General features: G+C 40.3%; 1 protein-coding gene across 2 annotated transcripts in view; it reads left to right on the forward strand.

Moving 5' to 3' along the window:
* The window catches only part of slc29a1a (solute carrier family 29 member 1a), a 54729-nt gene that overhangs the window by 18929 nt on the left and 16749 nt on the right, over positions 1-19051 (forward strand). The window contains exons 1-8 of one of the 2 annotated variants that reach the window (XM_036573637.1): positions 4712-4832; positions 6114-6194; positions 6276-6357; positions 7784-7968; positions 12008-12147; positions 14354-14488; positions 17674-17771; positions 18823-18904. In XM_036573637.1, coding sequence (XP_036429530.1) covers positions 6166-6194; positions 6276-6357; positions 7784-7968; positions 12008-12147; positions 14354-14488; positions 17674-17771; positions 18823-18904 — 751 coding nt within the window. In that variant the 5' untranslated portion in view covers positions 4712-4832; positions 6114-6165. Of the gene's footprint in view, positions 1-4711; positions 4833-6113; positions 6195-6275; positions 6358-7783; positions 7969-12007; positions 12148-14353; positions 14489-17673; positions 17772-18822; positions 18905-19051 lie in introns of those variants that run through there. The other variant, XM_036573636.1, reaches the window with a different exon arrangement.

The following is a 19051-nucleotide window of genomic DNA, read 5'->3' on the forward strand; positions in this document are numbered from 1 at the left end:
GGTCCTTAAGTAAAAACAATGGTTCTATATAGCACCAAAAAGGGTTCTTCTATTGTTACAGCCCTGACATCATAACAACGGTAGCGCCTTTTTTTTGGTGCTATATGGAACCCTTTTCAAAAAGGTGCTATATAGACCCATCTGCAGCACATTCTCCATCAGTCTAAAGAACCATTTCACCCTGCAAAGAACCCTTAGATCATGCAAAGGGTTCCTTGAGTGGTCATGGTCCTGTATAGAACCATTTTATTTGCTAAAGAACCCTTGAAGAACCATCTTTTCTAAGAATGTAACACCACTATAGGGGTTTTCAGAACAGCTTGCTTTAAAATGCTGAGTTTGGGGTCCTGCTCAATCTGGCGACCCTGATCAGTTTGCTGGCCCTGTTTGAACAGCGTCTTTAACCATCGTCTTAAAAATGAACTTTTTTTAAGGGGTTGTGATGAACGTGCGCAAAACCGATTCAGAGAGATATTAGCTATTAATCCAGCAGTAGGAAACTTACCTGTACTGCCCCTGGAGTTAAAACTGATGCTGTCGAATTGCAAGAGTCTCACTAATTGTTCAGAATCGCAACCTCTGACGAGTCCGGTGTGCAGAGCTGGCAGCTACAGTTGTTTCCCTTTGGAAGCGCTTAGGTTGATAAAAGTGATAAAAGTAATTAAATGTGTTGATTATCTGAATAGCTTAAGCCTAGTTTGAGCTCTATTTATCAGCCCTAGTTTTATGTTTTTAATACCCAATTTGAACATTCATTATTTACTTATTTATTTATTTTGGACACCGTATAGAAAAAAAAAATCAATTTTTTGATACCGAATTGGGGTTCAATGATTGGGCAAGGACCCTCCACTATACCAATAAGAGTCCTTGGGCAAGACTCCTAACACTACCTTCACCTATCTGTGTTAGATGAAATTGTAAGTCGCTCTGGATAAGAGCGTCTGCCAAATGCCGTAAATGTAAACGTATTGAAATCGTTTCACCCTTACTCAGTTTTCATAAATAATGAGTGTAGATAAGGCCAGGTGCATACAAAAATTTCAAAATGCCACAAACACCTCATAAACTGTGTTCTGAGAAATGTAAAGCATTTGAGTTATTAGATGAATTGATGATATATGCAGAGTTATTTAGGCAGCTGAGTGATGGAGTGCTTGCAGTAAATCTCAGAAGTTTTCTGGCAGTCGTTTGGATTCCTAGAATACGCCCCAGCGTTCTGTGTGTACAGCAAGGTTGCCCTCGTTGTTTTATCGAGCTGCACGGCACGCTGCTGTGTTTAGATGAGGTCTCAGTGGTCCATCTCTTTGTTCACTTTTGTCATGGACGCCTTTGGTTCTCTGATGATGGTCACTGTTGCCAAAAAAGCATTCAGAGCCTTTTATACTGGCGTGTGTGTATGTACATGTAGAACAAACAAATTACTGCATGTGGAAAACATGCCAGTGGGTCTCTCACTCAGTGGAGGTGCAGCGCAGATACAAGGGAAGATCCATCCAAAATTCATTATAAGGCTGGATGGCTGGTATCTATGGCAAGCCGTTTTAGCTTTTAATCCTTTTTTTCTTGATATCAAGAATTCAATTTAAATGTGAAAATTTAATTCTTACTAGAAAAATTTAATTCTCACATGTAGAAATTCAATTTGTGATATCAAGAATTCAGTTTACATGTGAAGATTTAATTCTTACTAGTAAAAAATTAATTTTTACTAGTGAAAATATAATTTTTGAGATCAGGAATTTAATTCTTACAAGTAAAAAAATGATATTTGATATCAAGATATCAATTGTTACTATTAAAAATTTAATTTTTACAAGTAGCAATTCAGTTTTTACCAGTGAAAACTCTATTCTTACTAGTAGAAATTAAATTTTTGATATCAAGAATTTAAATTTTACTAGTGGAAATTACATTTTCACATGTAAATTGAATTCCTGATATCAAGGAAAAAAAAGGATTAAAAGCTAAAACAGCTTGTCATAGGAATCAGATATTGGCCTGATATGGTGCTCATTTACTTGTACTCATAGAAATGCACTCATACTAACTGGTGCCATGTGACATAAGCCTAGTGTAGAGGTCTGGACCCCTGCGGATTCCTGCTGAACCCCAGGACCCGAAACAACATCTTGCGGCGTGGGACTATTTTTCAGTGTTGTGCACAGGAGCGAGTGGGAAACCAGCCCACTGCAGGCGGGAGCGGGCAAATTAATGAACAGCCAAAATAAAGTGAACAATACAAAATGATAATAATACAACAATTGAAATGTGTGAAGTCATTCTAAACAGTTGTAAAGCAGCCGCTCATGTGAACAACACGCAAATTCTCGTAGCTTACGGAGACGACGGAGCCTTCAGTCCGACGGACACAGCTGCCCAGCAAAACACCAAAAACAACCGCTCTGTAGTTTAATTCCTGCTCTATGTTTACCGGGAATTAAAGGCGTCATGAAATTACTCACAGTGAGCCTGATGAGCATGACTGCTGTATTATTTCAGCAGAGAATAATGTATTTGTGAATAGACTGTGTCAAATATCGTATGTCTGTTTGCGTTGACTGAACTATGCGGGCGGGAACGGGACAAATGATTCTGATTTTCTTGTGCAGACTTCTAGTCTTGTTTATTCTCCTGCACTAATAAACAAATGATTTAAGCTGGCAGTGAATGATGGTCTGCTTTTGCTTTTCTTGATGGTCTGCTTGGCAGCTCTGTTTCTCAGTGTTTCTGCTTGGTCCTCAGATGCGCAGCATGTTATTCTGAATAACATGCTTTATTGATAATGGTCCGTAGACAGAGCGTCTGCAGAGGCTGTGTTTCCCGTAGCTGGTCAGTCAGATGGAGCGTTTTTGTACAGTGTGAGTACGTAAATCGTAGCTTTGTCCGAACACGATGGTCTATTTAAACGTACAAGATTTCTAAAGTCACACAGTGTCTGTCTGGCTTTATAGGACATTCAGCTACAGCTCAACCAGCCAATCAAAAGACTTCCACAGGACGGAAAACTGGAAGCGTGAGCTCCTCGGATGCGTCAGCCTTGGATGTGATTCCTGCTGTCGCAGTGCTGCTGCTGAAAGAGACAGATGAGGATCAAAACTATGAAACCTACTTTACTGACAGCTGTACAGAAGAGCTTTTCTGACAGAGAACAAAACCCGCTCTTCTCCACTGGTTAATGCACTAATCAGTATAACGACTACTTCATTCTAAATAGGTTACTCGTTATGGTATCTTTATTAGCAAGTACCAAAAAACATGAATTCATACTCAGTCTGGAAAAAAAAGGTATTGACATTCTCAATTCCTACACATTCTGGCAACTTGAGACGTTCAGTGCGTTACCTGAATATTTTTAATAAGCCCTCGCCGATGTGCGTCACATCTACACTCTTAAAGATGGTTCTTCAAGGGTTCTTTAATAAAGAAAAAATAGAACCAAGAAATTAAAGTGTTCTTTGCATCATGAAAGGTTCTTCAAATTATGGAGAATGTGCTGCTAGTGATTTTTATATAAACTTTTTTTGAAGTTTCTGTTTAGCAGCCAAAAGGGTTCTTCTACAGTTACATTGTCAAGCCTGTAACAATAGAAGAAGCTTTTTGGGTGATTATATAGAACCCTTTTCAAAAACGTTACTGTATAGAACCATCTACAGCACGTTCACTTTTAATCTGAAGACCATTTTCACCATGCAAAGAACCCTTTAATCATGCAAAGGGTTACTTGAGTGTTCGTGGTTCTATAAAGAACCACTGTCTTTACAAAAGAACCATCTTTTTTAGGAGTGTACGTTACACAAGTGTCCAGTTGAGGGTAAAAGGAAGGAGCGGATTATTCAGTTGGAGCGTACTTACCCTGGACTAGATTAGCCACGGAGCTAATCAGCTAGCCATGCAAACTTTATAATGCAGAACTTTTTTGGGCTCTTTGAACAAAACATATATAAAATTAGTCAATTATTGCTCTGTCTGGCTATAAGCTTTGCTTTAGGCTGTGGGGCATTGCCTTTGCTTTCTTGTTGCTAGCTGTGTAGCCTTTAGCTTGCTAACTAGCAAGCAGAGAAATTAAGCTTTAGGTTAATTCGGTATTTGACGCATCGTTGCTGCTGCTGTGGTTGATTTTCATTTATTTTTCTCTTAATATTGAAATCAATTTGTGTTCATATTTCCCACTCTTACAATATAGTACTTTGCATAAATGTACATTTGTGGTACGTTATGATATATTTATTTTCTTTACAAGCCTGCAAAAACAAATAAACATACACCGATCAGGCATAACTCCAGCAGCAATGCTGTGTCTGATCCACTCAGACCAGCACAACACACACTAACACACCACCACCACGTCAGTGTTACTGCAGTGCTGAGAATGACCCACCACCCAAATAGTACCTGCTCTGTGAGGGTCCATGGGGGGCAACCACTTCTGGGGCTTCTAATATTCCCACCAAGCTAATTACATCACACGTTCTGTCATCTTAGCCTTTAACGATATGTTTATCGCTGAAATTCATATCTCGATAACAATTAAATACGATTTATCGTGCAGCCCTGATATGTATGTTATATTGTCCAGCCCCAGCTGATCTGATTTGCTCTAATTAACTCCCTTATTGAGGCTGCAAGTGTACCTGATGAAGAGGCGTGCTGTTTTCTTAAGTTCACATAAGTGAGGCATTCCCCCTTGTAGCACTGGGGTGGGGTGGGCCTCAGAGGGTGGGCCAGGCTGGAACTAGGTCTCCTCATCCCTCCTCATGTCTCATTCAACGTATAAGACAGGCTTTGTTCAGCAGCTTTCTCCATAGGTGGATCGGAGGAGAATTCACATCGTAAGACTTAAATTCTTAAATTTGTATTTCTTATATAAATGTTCCAGCGTGCTGCACGTTGTTGGATTTTGCTGACCTTTTATTATGTTCCTAATTAGATTACTCTAACTCTGTCTCTATAGATGAACTGTGTGGGAAGATATCTGTATCAAGTGCATGCATTACCTAATTATTTGCTGTGTAAATTGGATGAATGCTGTTGTGGCTATTTAACATATTGGGTATTGTGTAGTCATTAAGTTTTTTTATGATCATGTGTTGAACAATAGTAACTGAAACACTTTAGCAAAGATGAACTACTATGTGCTTTTCAGCTAAGGGCATAACGGTATGCAAATATGTTGTTTTTGCATTACGATACGATATATTTTCGATACCGAAATATAAGAGATGCAAACATTCATTTAGTTGCTCTGTAAGTCCACAGTGTGTACTTATAATTAAAGTTAAAAAAGGAATAATAGACAAATTTTCTTTTGGTTATACTTTCATAGCATGGAAAGTTTTCACAGCATTTAAAGTATCACAATTCATGTATGTTGTATGTGTGTGTGTGTGTATGTATGTGCATGATATAAATGCATGATTATTGGTTTCTATTTTTTATGAAAGATTAGCTCAAAACATGAGGGGTGTGTAAAAAAAAAAAAGCTGTCTTATTATGCTATATGATATATCATTGTTCCATATTTTATCATATACTATGATAATATCATATTATGGTATATAATATAATATGGTACAGTGATAGAAGTTCCTCCTATTAAAAATTTACAGCAGTACTGCAAGTGTTAGGTTTGGAAATCATTAAATAATTGTTCACAACAAAGCCTCTAAAGTGGAGGAAAAAAATGAGTGCTCGTTTTCATAGTGGCGCAATCCTAGCGTGTTTATGGTGGCTGGCTCTTATGTTATCTTTGGGATTAAACTGTAATGAGTGGAATTTGGCTGTATATTAAAATGTCAGTAGGTTCCAGTGGGTGTGGGTTTTTCTTCTGCCCCAAAGGTCAGATCCCTTTCTGCAGGAAATGAGTGGCGGTGGTGCTGTTTGAACTCTGGTGTTTTTATTGCATTGTATGTACAATACGCTTTATGAAGACTTAAAGATCACGTTATGCTTAATTGTAGGCCCAGTAAATAAAAACAATTTAAAATTAGTTGCATTTTTTTATGACTATTATGACTTTTTATATTGGTTTTTGAAAATGCATATTATCCCCCAAGTATAACTGCATGTCACTAATTGAAACATGCATTGGATTTTGATTTCTGCAATTACAGATTTGATACCAGCTTTTGAAACTAGGCAGTGCTCGATCCCCCTCTGAGAAAAATGACTGCAATTAATTCTCCGCGCGACAGGTGAGTGACCTCTGTTCATACAGGTCAGGTTGCTGAAGGCTGAGAATGTGCAGGTGTGTCATGGTGTGTCTATTCTGGCAGGTACAATGCTGTGTGGATCATTTTCTTCATCTTGGGCCTGGGAACTCTCCTGCCATGGAACTTCTTCATGACTGCCACCATGGTAATCACTTGTGTTAGATTCTCTATTGTCTGATATGAAAATGTATATGTTTTGCTTCCTTTCCAACTTGGCCCAGGGCTGAACAATTTGGGGAACAGAACTAATTGTGATTTTGAACTACTATTGTGACGGCGATTTAAGTTGTAATTACACCCCTCCAGTCAAATGACATGTTTTATTGATTTTCTAAGTGAAAATAACTCAACAGTAAATTAATTCAATCAGTAATACTCATGAATAAGTTAACTTACTGTCATCGGGCAATATTGCATGACTAAACTGTGCTCTGTAAAGGCTGAGAACAGAAAACAAGTAGCTACCGCTCTGTGCTGAAATAAAGCTTTGAAGACAAATAAATAATGCCGTCTGCTGGAGGCTAAACAAACATGCATCTAAACCTACTGAACTGAGCCAGACCTCCATTCGCAACTTTCTTTTCTTTAGCATGTCATCCAGCACTTTGTAGCTACCAAACATCATCAGCTGACTCATTAAGCGAGGTAGAAAATACTATTTTATGTAAGTGTATTGTGTTATAGTATAAAATGCAAAACGGACAGGCTGCATTGATTTTTGTATTACATTTGTTTCCACGTTAAGTGATTTGGACGATTAAATCTCGTGGGCCGTGGAAGCTTTTGTGGTCTGTTGTTTGGGCCGTGAGTTAGAAAAGGTTGGGAAACCTCAGCGTATATTTAACCTTTTTTTAAAAAATGGTCAAATCTCCAAAATGGCAACTTTATAGAAGAACTAAAAAAAAAAAACATTTTTAGCTTTTAATGTAAGTTAATGTACCATTTTACTCCAATAAATTATAAAACAATATATAAATAAATAAATAAATAAATAAAACAAAAAAGGAGACGTAAGGCTTTGTCCTGACATATGACGGTATAAGTGACAACATACACCAATCAGGCATATCCTTATGACCACCTTCTTGTTTCTACGCTCATTGTCCATTTTATCAGCTCCACTTACTATATAGGTGCACTTTGTAGTTCTACAGTTACAGACTGTAGTCCATCTGTTTCTCTGATACTTTGTTAGCCCCCTTTTACCCTGTTCTTCAGTGGTCAGGACCCCCATGGACCCTGACAGAGCAGGTACTATTTGGGTGGTGGATCATTCTCAGCACTGCAGTAACACTGGCGTGGTGGTGGTGTGTTAGTGTGTGTTGTGCTGGTCTGAGTGGATCAGACACAGCAGTGCTGCTGGAGTTTCACTGCTGGACTGAGAATAGTCCACCAACCAAAAATATCCAGCCAACTAGAACTACAAAGTGCACCTATATAGTAAGTGGAGCTGATAAAATGGACAATGAGCGTAGAAACAAGGAGCTGGTCATAATGTTATACCTGATCGGTGTAATTGCCTTTTCTCATTAAGTGAGAAACCTGACTGACTCATTATCATTCTTCCGCAGTACTTCACCAGCCGACTGAAGGACCCGCCCACAAATGGAGCCGCATTCAACCAGACAGCCAACAGCACGGAGCCAGAAGGCGACACACGCAACGTCCTGGAGTCCAAGTTCAACAATGTGATGACCCTGTGTGCCATGGTGCCCCTGCTCATCTTCACCTGCCTCAACTCCTTCATCCATCAGAGGTGAGACAAACTACCTTTCCCACTCCACACAAAAGCCCCAGTCTGCTACAGCGTTGCTGTTTGCGTCGCCTTCACAAATACACTGGAATGAAAGATTGACCACAAAAACAGTGAAGACCTGCAGCCACATCGGCCCTTTCTGAATAAAACGAACACCAGTGCTTTACAATGAACTATTTCACGTCAGACCCTCCGACTGACTTTGTGTACATCTCTACTATATAATAATGCAGACTTTTTGAAAAATGGGTGGAATTCCCCTTTAAACTAGTGCACTCTGTAAATCTGACATTAAATCTGACACCTTTACACACCAAGCATGACTTATTTATAAACATAGAATGCGACAGTGTTCATTGTTTACGTGACAACCATGATGATGACTTTGATGCAGCGACTAGAACTTGTTCTTGAGCGTCTAAAGCGGGGGTGCCCAATACGTCGGTCGCGATAGACCAGTCGATCTCACAGTGCGCATTGGTAGATCGCGCCTCATTCAAACAGCCTATCAAATTTCAACACTTTCTAACTGCTTCTGGTGTTGGACTGGTCAACGTGATTGATGTGAAATGTGGCCACTGTCTCATTAACTTGCTGCTTGTTACCATAGATACCCCGCCTAAAGCCCTGCTGTGAATGTGCCTCTCTAGCGATCTAGAACGTTTTCATTCATCAGTAGCAGTTCGTGCAGCGCCACTGACTCTTATAGAAAATGAGTGTGAGGAGAGTGAGACTGAAAACTCTCCTCTTCCATGCAGAGCGGGAGAAGGACTGTTTTTTACAGTGTCAAACTCCAGATGCATCTGCTTCATTTGCCAAGTAGCCATTTCACTTCCAAAGAGGGGGAATGTCGGGAAGCGTTTTCAAGCTATACACAGAAACTGCGAATTCCCAGCTGAAAATAATCTCCAGACTGCACAAACCTGGCTGACAGTAAGCTTGGTGTGATTTTTCAGATAACGCTGACCTGTCCACTGGAAAAGGTAGATCTCAAGCCACAAAAGAATGGTCACCCCTGGTCTCAGAATCTCCAAAAGCAGCTTAAATGTGGCTTAAACTGGTCTGTTTAAGCCACATGGCTTTTGTCGTCTGTTGTTTGGGCCATGAGTTAGAAAAGGTTGGGAAACCTCAGCGTATATTTAACCTTTTTTTAAAAAATGGTCAAATCTCCAAAATGGCAACTTTATAGAAGAACTAAAAGAAACATTTTTAGCTGTTAATGTAAGTTAATGTACCATTTTACTCCAATTAATTTGGGGTCATTTCTAATGATCCATTCATTGTAGCATTTTCACACAATGTAAAGGCCAGCTGGCATTTTCAAATTATGTGCAAATAATATAAATAAATAAATAAAACAAAAAAGGAGACGTAAGGTTTTGTCCTGACATATGACGGTATAAGTGACGACAAACACCAATCAGGCATATCCTTATGACCACCTCCTTGTTTCTGCGCTCTTTGTCCATTTTATCAGCTCCACTTACTATATAGGTGCACTTTGTAGTTCTACAGTTACAGACTGTAGTCCATCTGTTTCTCTGATACTTTGTTAGCCCCCTTTTACCCTGTTCTTCAGTGGTCAGGACCCCCATGGACCCTCACAGAGCAGGTACTATTTGGGTGGTGGATCATTCTCAGCACTGCAGTAACACTGACGTGGTGGTGGTGTGTTAGTGTGTGTTGTGCTGGTCTGAGTGGATCAGACACAGCAGTGCTGCTGGAGTTTCACTGCTGGACTGAGAATAGTCCACCAACCAAAAATATCCAGCCAACTAGAACTACAGAGTGCACCTATGTAGTAAGTGGAGCTGATAAAATGGGCAATGAGAACTAGAACTACAGAGTGACTTATTTATAAACATAGAATGCAACAATATTTATTGTTTACATGACGACCATAATGATGACTTTGATGCAGCGACTAGAACTTGTTCTTGAGCGTCTAAAGCAGGGGTGCCCAATACGTCGATCACGATAGACCAGTCGATCTCACAGTGCGCATTGGTAGATCGCGCCTCATTCAAACAGCCTATCAAATTTCAACACTTTCTAACTGCTTCTGGTGTTGGACTGGTCAACGTGATTGATGTGAAATGTGGCCACTGTCTCTTTAACTTGCTGCTTGTTACCATAGATACCCCGCCTAAAGCCCTGCTGTGAATGTGCCTCTCTAGCGATCTAGAACGTTTTCATTCATCAGTAGCAGTTCGTGCAGCGCCACTGACTCTTTTAGAAAATGAGTGTGAGGAGAGTGAGACTGAAATTCTCCTCTTCCATGCAGAGCGGGAGAAGGACCGTTTTTTACAGTGTCAAACTCCAGATGCATCTGCTTCATTTGCCAAGTAGCCATTTCACTTCCAAAGAAGGGGAATGTCGGGAAGCGTTTTCAGGCTATACACAGAAACTGCGAATTCCCAGCTGAAAATAATCTCCAGACTGCACAAACCTGGCTGACAGTAAGCTTGGTGTGATTTTTCAGATAACGCTGACCTGTCCACTGGAAAAGGTAGATCTCAAGCCACAAAAGAATGGGCACCCCTGGTCTCAGAATCTCCAAAAGCAGCTTAAATGTGGCTTAAACTGGGCTACGAACATCTGCGTTATGTGGAAGCACTTAAGTTTCAGCTTCTGAATGAAGCGATGCTCTCCACGCTGTTCACTTTTCTAAAACGGACAGTAGCACAGTGTCACTGTTTGCATGTTCTGTAAGGAGCAAAGGAGATCTTATTTGCACTTGAAGAACATTCAGCTTGTTTTGTGCTTCGTCTCTGTTTGGGGCTACATCTCCAAAATCAGCTCAAACTGTGTTACAGAGATCTGAACTGTGAGTAAAGAGTTCATATAGTTTCAGCTCCTGAAGTGAAGAAACTCCCTGTTCTCCTTTTGCATTTCCAAAGTGGAAAGGACCCTGCATGTCACTGTTTGCCCATTTCATGAGAAGCAAAGGCCGTTTTGATAGATGTTCTGCGCACAAACAACTTGGGGACATTCGTAAAAAAAATTCTGTATAGTTTTAATGCAGAAAAATTGTCAGAATATTCTGCATTTTCGTGTTATTTGCATCATGTTTGTTGTGCAAGAACCTAAAGACTAAACTCTTAAAAAGATGGTTCTTCAAGGGTCCTTAAGTAAAGACGGTGGTACTGTGTAGAACCATGGACACTCAAAGAACCATTTGCATGGTGACGGTTTTAAAATTGATGGAGAATGAGTTGTATATGGTTCTATATAGGATCAAAAAGGGTTTTTCTATTGTTACAAGCTTGACATCGCAACTATAGACTAACTCTTTGTGGTGCTATATAGAATATATATGAAGTTGGTTCTTCAAGGGTTCCTTAGTAAAGAAAATGGTTTTATATAGAACCATGAACACTCAAAGAACCCTTTGCATGATTAAAGGGTTCTTTGCATTGTGAAAGGGTTCCTCAGATTGATGGAGAATGTGCTGTATATTGAACCTTTTTTGAAAATAGTTTTATGTAGCACCAAAAAGGGTTCTTCTCTTGTTAAAAGCATGACATTGTAACAATAGCAGAACCCTTTTTGGTGTTATATAGAACCCTTTTTGAAAAGCTTCTATGTAGAACCATGTACAGCACATTCTTCATCAATCTTAAGAACAATTTCACCATGCAAAGAGCCGTTTAAGCATGCAAATGGTTCTTTGAGCGTTCATGGTTCTATATAGAATCACTATCTTTACTGAAGAACCCTTGAAGACCCATCTTTTTTAAGAGTGTAGCATGATCACGTCTCCGCCCTGTCTGTCCTCTCGGCCCCTTTGCAGGGTCAGGTAGAATGCCGTGATGCCGGAGAGCTCAGAGTTTGCGTAAGTGGAGGATGTAGTAACAGTTTTAAATCCTTCATATAGTTAATGCACTCAGAGTGCATATTTGTTTTAACTAAAGACAGACTTTGGGAGGGAACCTACATACACCCTCTTACTCCCCAAACACAGCATCTCAGGAATGTTGATGTTGTGCCCTCTCTTCTTCTCCCTCTATCCCTCCCCTCTTCCTCCCTCTAATCTTAGGATCCCTCAGAAGCTGAGGATATCCGGCAGTCTCTCGGTCATCCTGGTGGTGTTCCTGATCACTGCTATACTGGTGAAGGTGGACATGGCACCTCTACCCTTTTTCACTTTCACCATGATCAAAATCGTCTGCATCAACTGTGAGTGCCTCCGCATACATACACACGTACAGTACTGTGTAAAAGTCCTAGGAATCTAAGAAAATAGCTTAGAACAATTTATCTGAGCAGCAGGTGTTGTTACACTATACACCAACCAGGCATAACATTCTGACCACCTCCTTGTTTCTACGCTCATTGTCCATTTAATCAGCTCCACTTACTACATAGGTGCACTTTGTAGTTCTACAGTTACAGACTGTAGTCCATCTGTTTCTCTGATACTTTGTTAGCCCCCTTTTACCCTGTTCTTCAGTGGTCAGGACCCCCATGGACCCTCACAGAGCATGTACTATTTGGGTGGTGGATCATTCTCAGCACTGCAGTAACACTGACGTGGTGGTGGTGTGTTAGTGTGTGTTGCGCTGGTCTGAGTGGATCAGACACAGCAGTGCTGCTGGAGTTTTTAAACACCTCAGTGTCACTGCTGGACTGAGAATAGTCCACCAACCAAAAATATCCAGCCAACAGTGTCCTGTGGGCAGCGTCCTGTGACCACTGATGAAGGACTGGAGGATGATTAGCTCATACTGTGCAGCAGCAGATGAGCTATCGTCTCTGACTTTACATCTACAAGGTGGACTGACAAGGTAGGAGTGTCTAATAGAGTGGACAGCGAGTGGACATAGTGTTTAAAAATTCCAGCAGCAATGCTGTGTCTGATCCACTCAGACCTGCGCAACACACACTAACACACCACCACCACGTCAGTGTTACTGCAGTGCTGAGAATGATCCACCACCCAAATAGTACCTGCTCTGTGAGGGTCCATGGGGGTCCTGACCACTGAAGAACAGGGTAAAAGGGGGCTAACAAAGTATCAGAGAAACAGATGGACTACAGTCTGTAACTGTAGAACTACAAAGTGCACCTATATAGTAAGTGGAGCTGATAAACTGGACAATGAGTGTAGAAACAAGGAGGTGGTCAGAATGTTATGCCTGATCAGTGTATAACAGAATAAATGCAAATAAACATTAAACATTAATAAACATTTTTTTTGTCATTAACACACAAAGTCTTCAAAACAGTTTTTGAAAAAGTAGTTGATGTCTATGGAGCTGGTCAGGACAACACAGGTTTGATTCCTCCTGGATGCCTCCAGTCATCATATGGGTTTGTTCAATTTAATCAGCAATCAAGTTCGGAAAAGGTGCATTGAGGCATAAGGGGGCTACTTTTTTGTAAAATAATCTTAAATAGAAGATAATTAGGATTTATACAACACTTTTTATGTCTGTAGTTCAGTGTGTGCTATTTCATAGTTTTGATGAATTCAGTATTAGTGTGAAATGTGTAAAAACAGTATGGGTTTGTTAAATTTAATCAGCAACACCTAATTTCATTTAATGGAGTATTGATTAGCCAAACCAGGTTTTGGATGACAACTACAAATAATACTGGGCTTCATCAAAGACAGAGATTTGGAAATGGTGAAACAAAAACGTTGACATACATTTACATTTATGGCATTTGGCAGAGGCCTTTATCCAAAGCAACTTAGTCTGATTATTTTACACAGGTAGGTGAAGTTAGTGTTGGGAGTCTTGCCCAAGGACTCTATTGGTATAGTGTAGGGCGCTTGCCTAGGTGGGGGATTGAACCCTTCTATAGTGTAGAAGACAGATGTATTACCCACCACACTATACCAACTATACAGTCTTCAAATTGCATGTTTTGTTGATTTAAGTGAAAATAAGTTTACACTTCCTACAAAGTGAACAAACTGAAATATGTAATTTTGCTGCAAATTTTAATGCACAATTTGTATTAATTTGCTCACTTTATCATATTGGAAAAAAACAAAACTTCTGCGCTTTGTTCACTTAGATAAGCTGTTTCTTTGCTCACTGATGCTGGGCCTCAGCATCTGACTGCTTGGGTCTTCTCGCTGTTGAGTCTCTCCTCTGGGTCAGGTCACACTGTGTTGGTTCTGCCTCGTTCTTTGAGTTAGAGGAGGATGGGGTCAACATCATAGACTTGCCTTCTTTGATGTTATTATTGCATACTGGTTTGGAGAGTCCAGCTGTGGGAGAGACAACATAAAAGGGAACATTTGGTGGGAGCTAACTTGGAAATTCCTGTGAGGGTTGTACGTGTTTGTCGAGTTTTCTGCCTGTCATTTTGATTAGCGTTTGTCCTCTCTTTTCACCACTATTTCTCCATATGTATCTGTTCTTGTCTTCAGCGTTCGGTGCGATTCTGCAGGGGAGTCTGTTTGGTCTGGCAGGCATGCTCCCGGCCTCCTATACCACTCCTATAATGAGCGGCCAAGGGCTCGCTGGAACGTTTGCAGCGTTCTCCATGATCTGTGCTCTTGCCAGTATGTATTCAGTCTTTTTCATTACATAAACCCTACACAATTCATCTGCTATGCAGGGGTGGAAAGTGCTTAAGTGATGGTACTTTGTTACTTTATTGGAATGACTTATTACTCTTAAGGCACCATGAGTGACACCAAACACCAGGAGAATTTGTGTGATTTATTCAGACATCAATAAATTAAGTCAATTGTGTGAACAACTGATGATATCTTGCACACCAAATGTGATTTTTGCAAGATGTTTATGAGTCTCGGGCGAGAATCAGGTCTCGAGTCTGAGTCAAGCTTCAACTCTCTGAGGTGCGAGTCTGAATCAAGTTTCAAGTCTGTTGGGTTCGAATCAGAGTCGAGTCTCTGTGGTCTGACTCTGAGTCTCGAGTTTCTGGGATGTGAGTCCGAGTCGAGCCTCTTTGGGTCAAATACGAGTCAAGTCTCTGGGGGTTCGCCTCCAAGTTGAGTCTCTGGGGTTTGATTCAGAGTCGCGTCTCTGGGGTTTGATTCAGAGTCGCGCCTCTGGGGATTTGATTTAGAGTCGTGTCTCTAAGGGAGGGTCGAGTCCGAGTCAAGCCTCTAGAGGGTTCAAGTCCGAGTCGAGCCTCTAGCACAAAGACTTTTTGGGTCAAATGCAGAGTCGAGTCTCTGATGTGCGAGTCCAAGTTGAGTCTCTGGGGTTTGAATCAGAATCACGTCTCTGGGGTTTGAATCAGAGACGAGCCTCTGGGGTTGGAATCAAAGTCGAGCCTCTGGGGGGGGTCGAGTCAGAGTCGAGCCTCTGGGGGGGTTCGAGTCCGCGTCGAGTATCATATCTGTGGGGTACGAGTCCGAGCCTCGAGTTTCTGGGGTGTGGGTCCAAACTGAGTCTTGAGTCTAACAGAGAATTTCGGTTTTGTCTCCTTATTAGCTGCAGTTTACAACTGCATTTTTACCAAAAGTAAACCTACTGATCACCTGTCAGGTTTGACGCCGTCTCAGATAAAGAACGTTTTATGATGGACAGAACTGAAGTGATACATTGCAGTAAATGCAGTATTTAGTGTTAAACGGCAGAGCGACTCAAAGCGGTTGATTGGGCTGTGGTTCGTACATTTTTAAGAAATGTGATCTGTAACTAACTGGAACTTCAGCAAGTGTAGCTGATAATTTGAGCTTCAGTCTCTGGACTCGAATTGGCATATTTGCTATCCAAACTACATGCTTTCCCTCTTTCCTTTAACAACTACAGTCCAGTTTACTTACTGGAGTCCCCGTCTCTGATTTGATGAACAGATGAGGTGGATTCACTGACCGGTCACTGTCATCTCTGCCATTGACATGGTCAAACCAAGATGGTGGATCCACTGTGTCTCAGCAACTAGAACATCAAAATGATGTGCTCTGCTTTGCCACAGGTTATCCTGTCATCTCCAAAAGCAGCCCAGACTGGGATACAGACATCCAAACTGTGTGTGAAAGAGCTCTTAACGCTCCAGCTCCTGAATAAGGCAGCGAAGCACTCTGTACTACTTTCACTTTTCAAAATGGAAAGAAGCCCACAGTGTCACAATGTTCCTGTTTTGTGAGGAATGAAGGATATATTGAACTCGTTTGTTTGTTCATGCTGCCAAATTCACTGGGAAATTCCGAAACAAACCACATTGCTTCCCCTATGAATATTTTTCATACAAAACTAATATGTCAGAATATTTCATAATTTGTGGTGGTCACTCCTGTGGTGTTCGGTGTGCAACAGCCTTAACTCAGTTACATTTCCAAGCCATAAACCAAAAATGTTTATTTTTTTACGTTCTCGTTTAAAGTGCTCCAAAGTACCCAGTACTGATTCTTGTTGAGATAGAGGGGTAGGGTGAAGTGTTGGGGCTACATGACCCTCCAAGCGGAGGTTTTTCAGAGACTCCAAACAGAGAGTTATGAGAAAAAAGAAAAACCGGCAAGATGGAGAACAAGAGACCAAAGAAACCCACAAATGTGAGAATTTTCTCTGTTTAAAAAATTACAATAACCATCGTATTATCTTAGTTTAATGTTGTTTCAATGTATTATGGTCGTTTTCTTCATAACAAGCATAAAAAATCGCTGATAGCATGCTAATGCCTCGGTAGCTAACTAGCTAACTTTCCCATTCCACCTTAAATAGTCCAGCAGTTCTGACGCCTGAAGCGCCAGAATGTAACTCCTGCACCATTTAAGGTGGAACAGGAAAATTTCAAACAAGAAGCTGGTGAATATCTGACTTCAGCTTCATATCACTGAAGAATTAGAGGTGGGTAATAATAAATAATTGCCCCTCTTTGAAGATCATATGATGCCCTAAATGTAACTAAAGCCCAGCAGTGAGGAGCTGAACTTTACCCTCCTCTGCTGTCACTGCAGACTGGCAGGGTCGCCTACAGAGCAGCGCTGGTAGCTGTTAATGAAGTGATGCTCTTTTTATCTGAGGGTCCCATTTCAGAGGGAAGATTTCAACCACTACCCTGTAACTCAGCTCCAAGGGGTTAGGGTGACACTCGAAAACAAGAGGTAGGGGTAAAAATAAGAAATGGGACTGGGCCTTAATATAATCTTTCACACTCAACTTCAAGTTCAGTTGCATTTCAGTGATATTTAGTTGAAAGTTAGTTAAAGACTGACTGAGTAACTACTAAGCCTCTACAGTGGACCATCCAAATAAAGTGTTACCCAAATCTCAAACGCTAGGAGATTTTTTTTCTTTGTTTTTCTTTTGCATGTAATTTTTGTTTTTTATTCATATCACTATAAGATTTTTTTGTTAAAAAGGGTTTAGACAGGCAGACAGATGGACTCGCTAGACTGTAGTACACGAGTGATCAGCTAGTACCCAACATTAAAGAAGAAAAAAGCCCTGCGTGTCCTGACTTTGTTTTAAACAATTGACTTTTTTAACATACATGAGTTTTATAAACGTAGGTGCTTTTTTTTACTTTCACTCAAGTATATTTTTGTCTCCATAATTCCACTTTTAACTGAGTAATGTTTTAACAAAGTACTCATCCTTTCCCTTTCACCCCTGCCCTTGTGGAAGGTTTATTTTATTCAGTTGTTGATTTACTGTGCTGGTGTGTTCCATGGCATGACCTTTTGAGCTTTTCTTTTTTGTTTGTTTGTTTGTTTGTTTGTTTGTTTATTTATCGATTTATTCATTTATTCATTCATTCATTCCCTCCCAGCCGGCTCCGCGCTGCAGGACAGTGCTTTTGGCTACTTCATCACTGCCTGCGTTGTCATTCTCCTTGCCATCATGTCCTACTTCATCTTGCCCAAAATGGTACGACCCAAGCCCAGTTGTTGTGAGTCAGTTTGGAACCTGCCAGCTTGTGAGGATTCTTTTATATTTTGTTGGTTTGTTTAATGACGTGAATGTCGCAAAGATGAAGATTAGCAAGCTTCACAACTACCGTGAAGGGCAGTTCCACTCTTTTGTTAAATTTCTGTATATTTCAGTGTGTGAGACGTAAACAGAGTGATTCAGAGTGGTTTGGTGTGAAAGTGGTTCAGATGTCTTTACAGTGGTGGTGATAGGAACCAGGGGTCGCCATGACTACAACACAAATATAGACATTTTATTTACTATCCAGAACCACCAGTGAACCTACACGACTCTTCTGAGTTTATATGGAATGATAATTGTAAAATAGTGATAAATCTATGTTGATGTACAATTATGCCATGAGTATATTTCAAAAACTACATTTTAATCTACAACCTTTTTTAAAACTATCATAAAACAGTGTCTCAGTCATCAGGCAGGGAATTCATAACTATTTCATGTAGTTACTTTCTGTGAGGGAGCTTTTAGAGGTGGACGTCTGGTTCCTATCACCACCACTGTGAACAGTTCTGACTCGGTAAGTTTCTCTAGAACAGAGCGTTTCACACCAAACCACTCTGAATGATTTTATTTACGTCTTAACAAATTAATTAACCAGGAATTTTGAAAATCAGTGGAATTCCTCTTTAATTTTTCCTTAATGGGGGCGTGGTTAAAATAAGGCCCAGCCCACAGACTAAAACTAAAAAAAAAATTTGAAAGCTTTTTTTTATTTAAAAATAAACTCATGATAAATGTTTCAACTTTAAAAGGAAATCAAAAAGGTCTTGTGAAAAAATAGCATTGCAAGAAATGTAAGTATTATTTTCACAAGTGTAAATTTAGGGGTTAAGTGTTTGGGACAAACACCTCCCAGTAGAAAATACCCTATAAATGATGATTTGGGTTTAATTTGGAGCATAAGAATCCTTGTAAATATGTAAAGTTTGTTCCACAGTTACTAGGTGTTTTTTAAGGTTTCTGTTCAGTTTTGTTTTCTGTCCTGCAGGAATTTTTCCAGTATTACTCAGACACCAGTAGCCCCAGACATGGCAGCGATGAGGAAAACAAGATGGACCTGTTGAGGAAAGGTAGAACATCTGTTTACTCACAGATATGCCATTTATCCAAATGTGTCACAGTTTAATTCCAACAAACAGGAAGGAGTTAGCAAACACCCTCTCGCTCCAGCTCTACCCCAACCAAGGAATGTATGTAATTAACATCTGCTCTAAACC

Source organism: Colossoma macropomum, unplaced genomic scaffold (genome assembly GCF_904425465.1).
Source record: "Colossoma macropomum unplaced genomic scaffold, Colossoma_macropomum, whole genome shotgun sequence".
Taxonomy (NCBI): domain Eukaryota; kingdom Metazoa; phylum Chordata; class Actinopteri; order Characiformes; family Serrasalmidae; genus Colossoma; species Colossoma macropomum.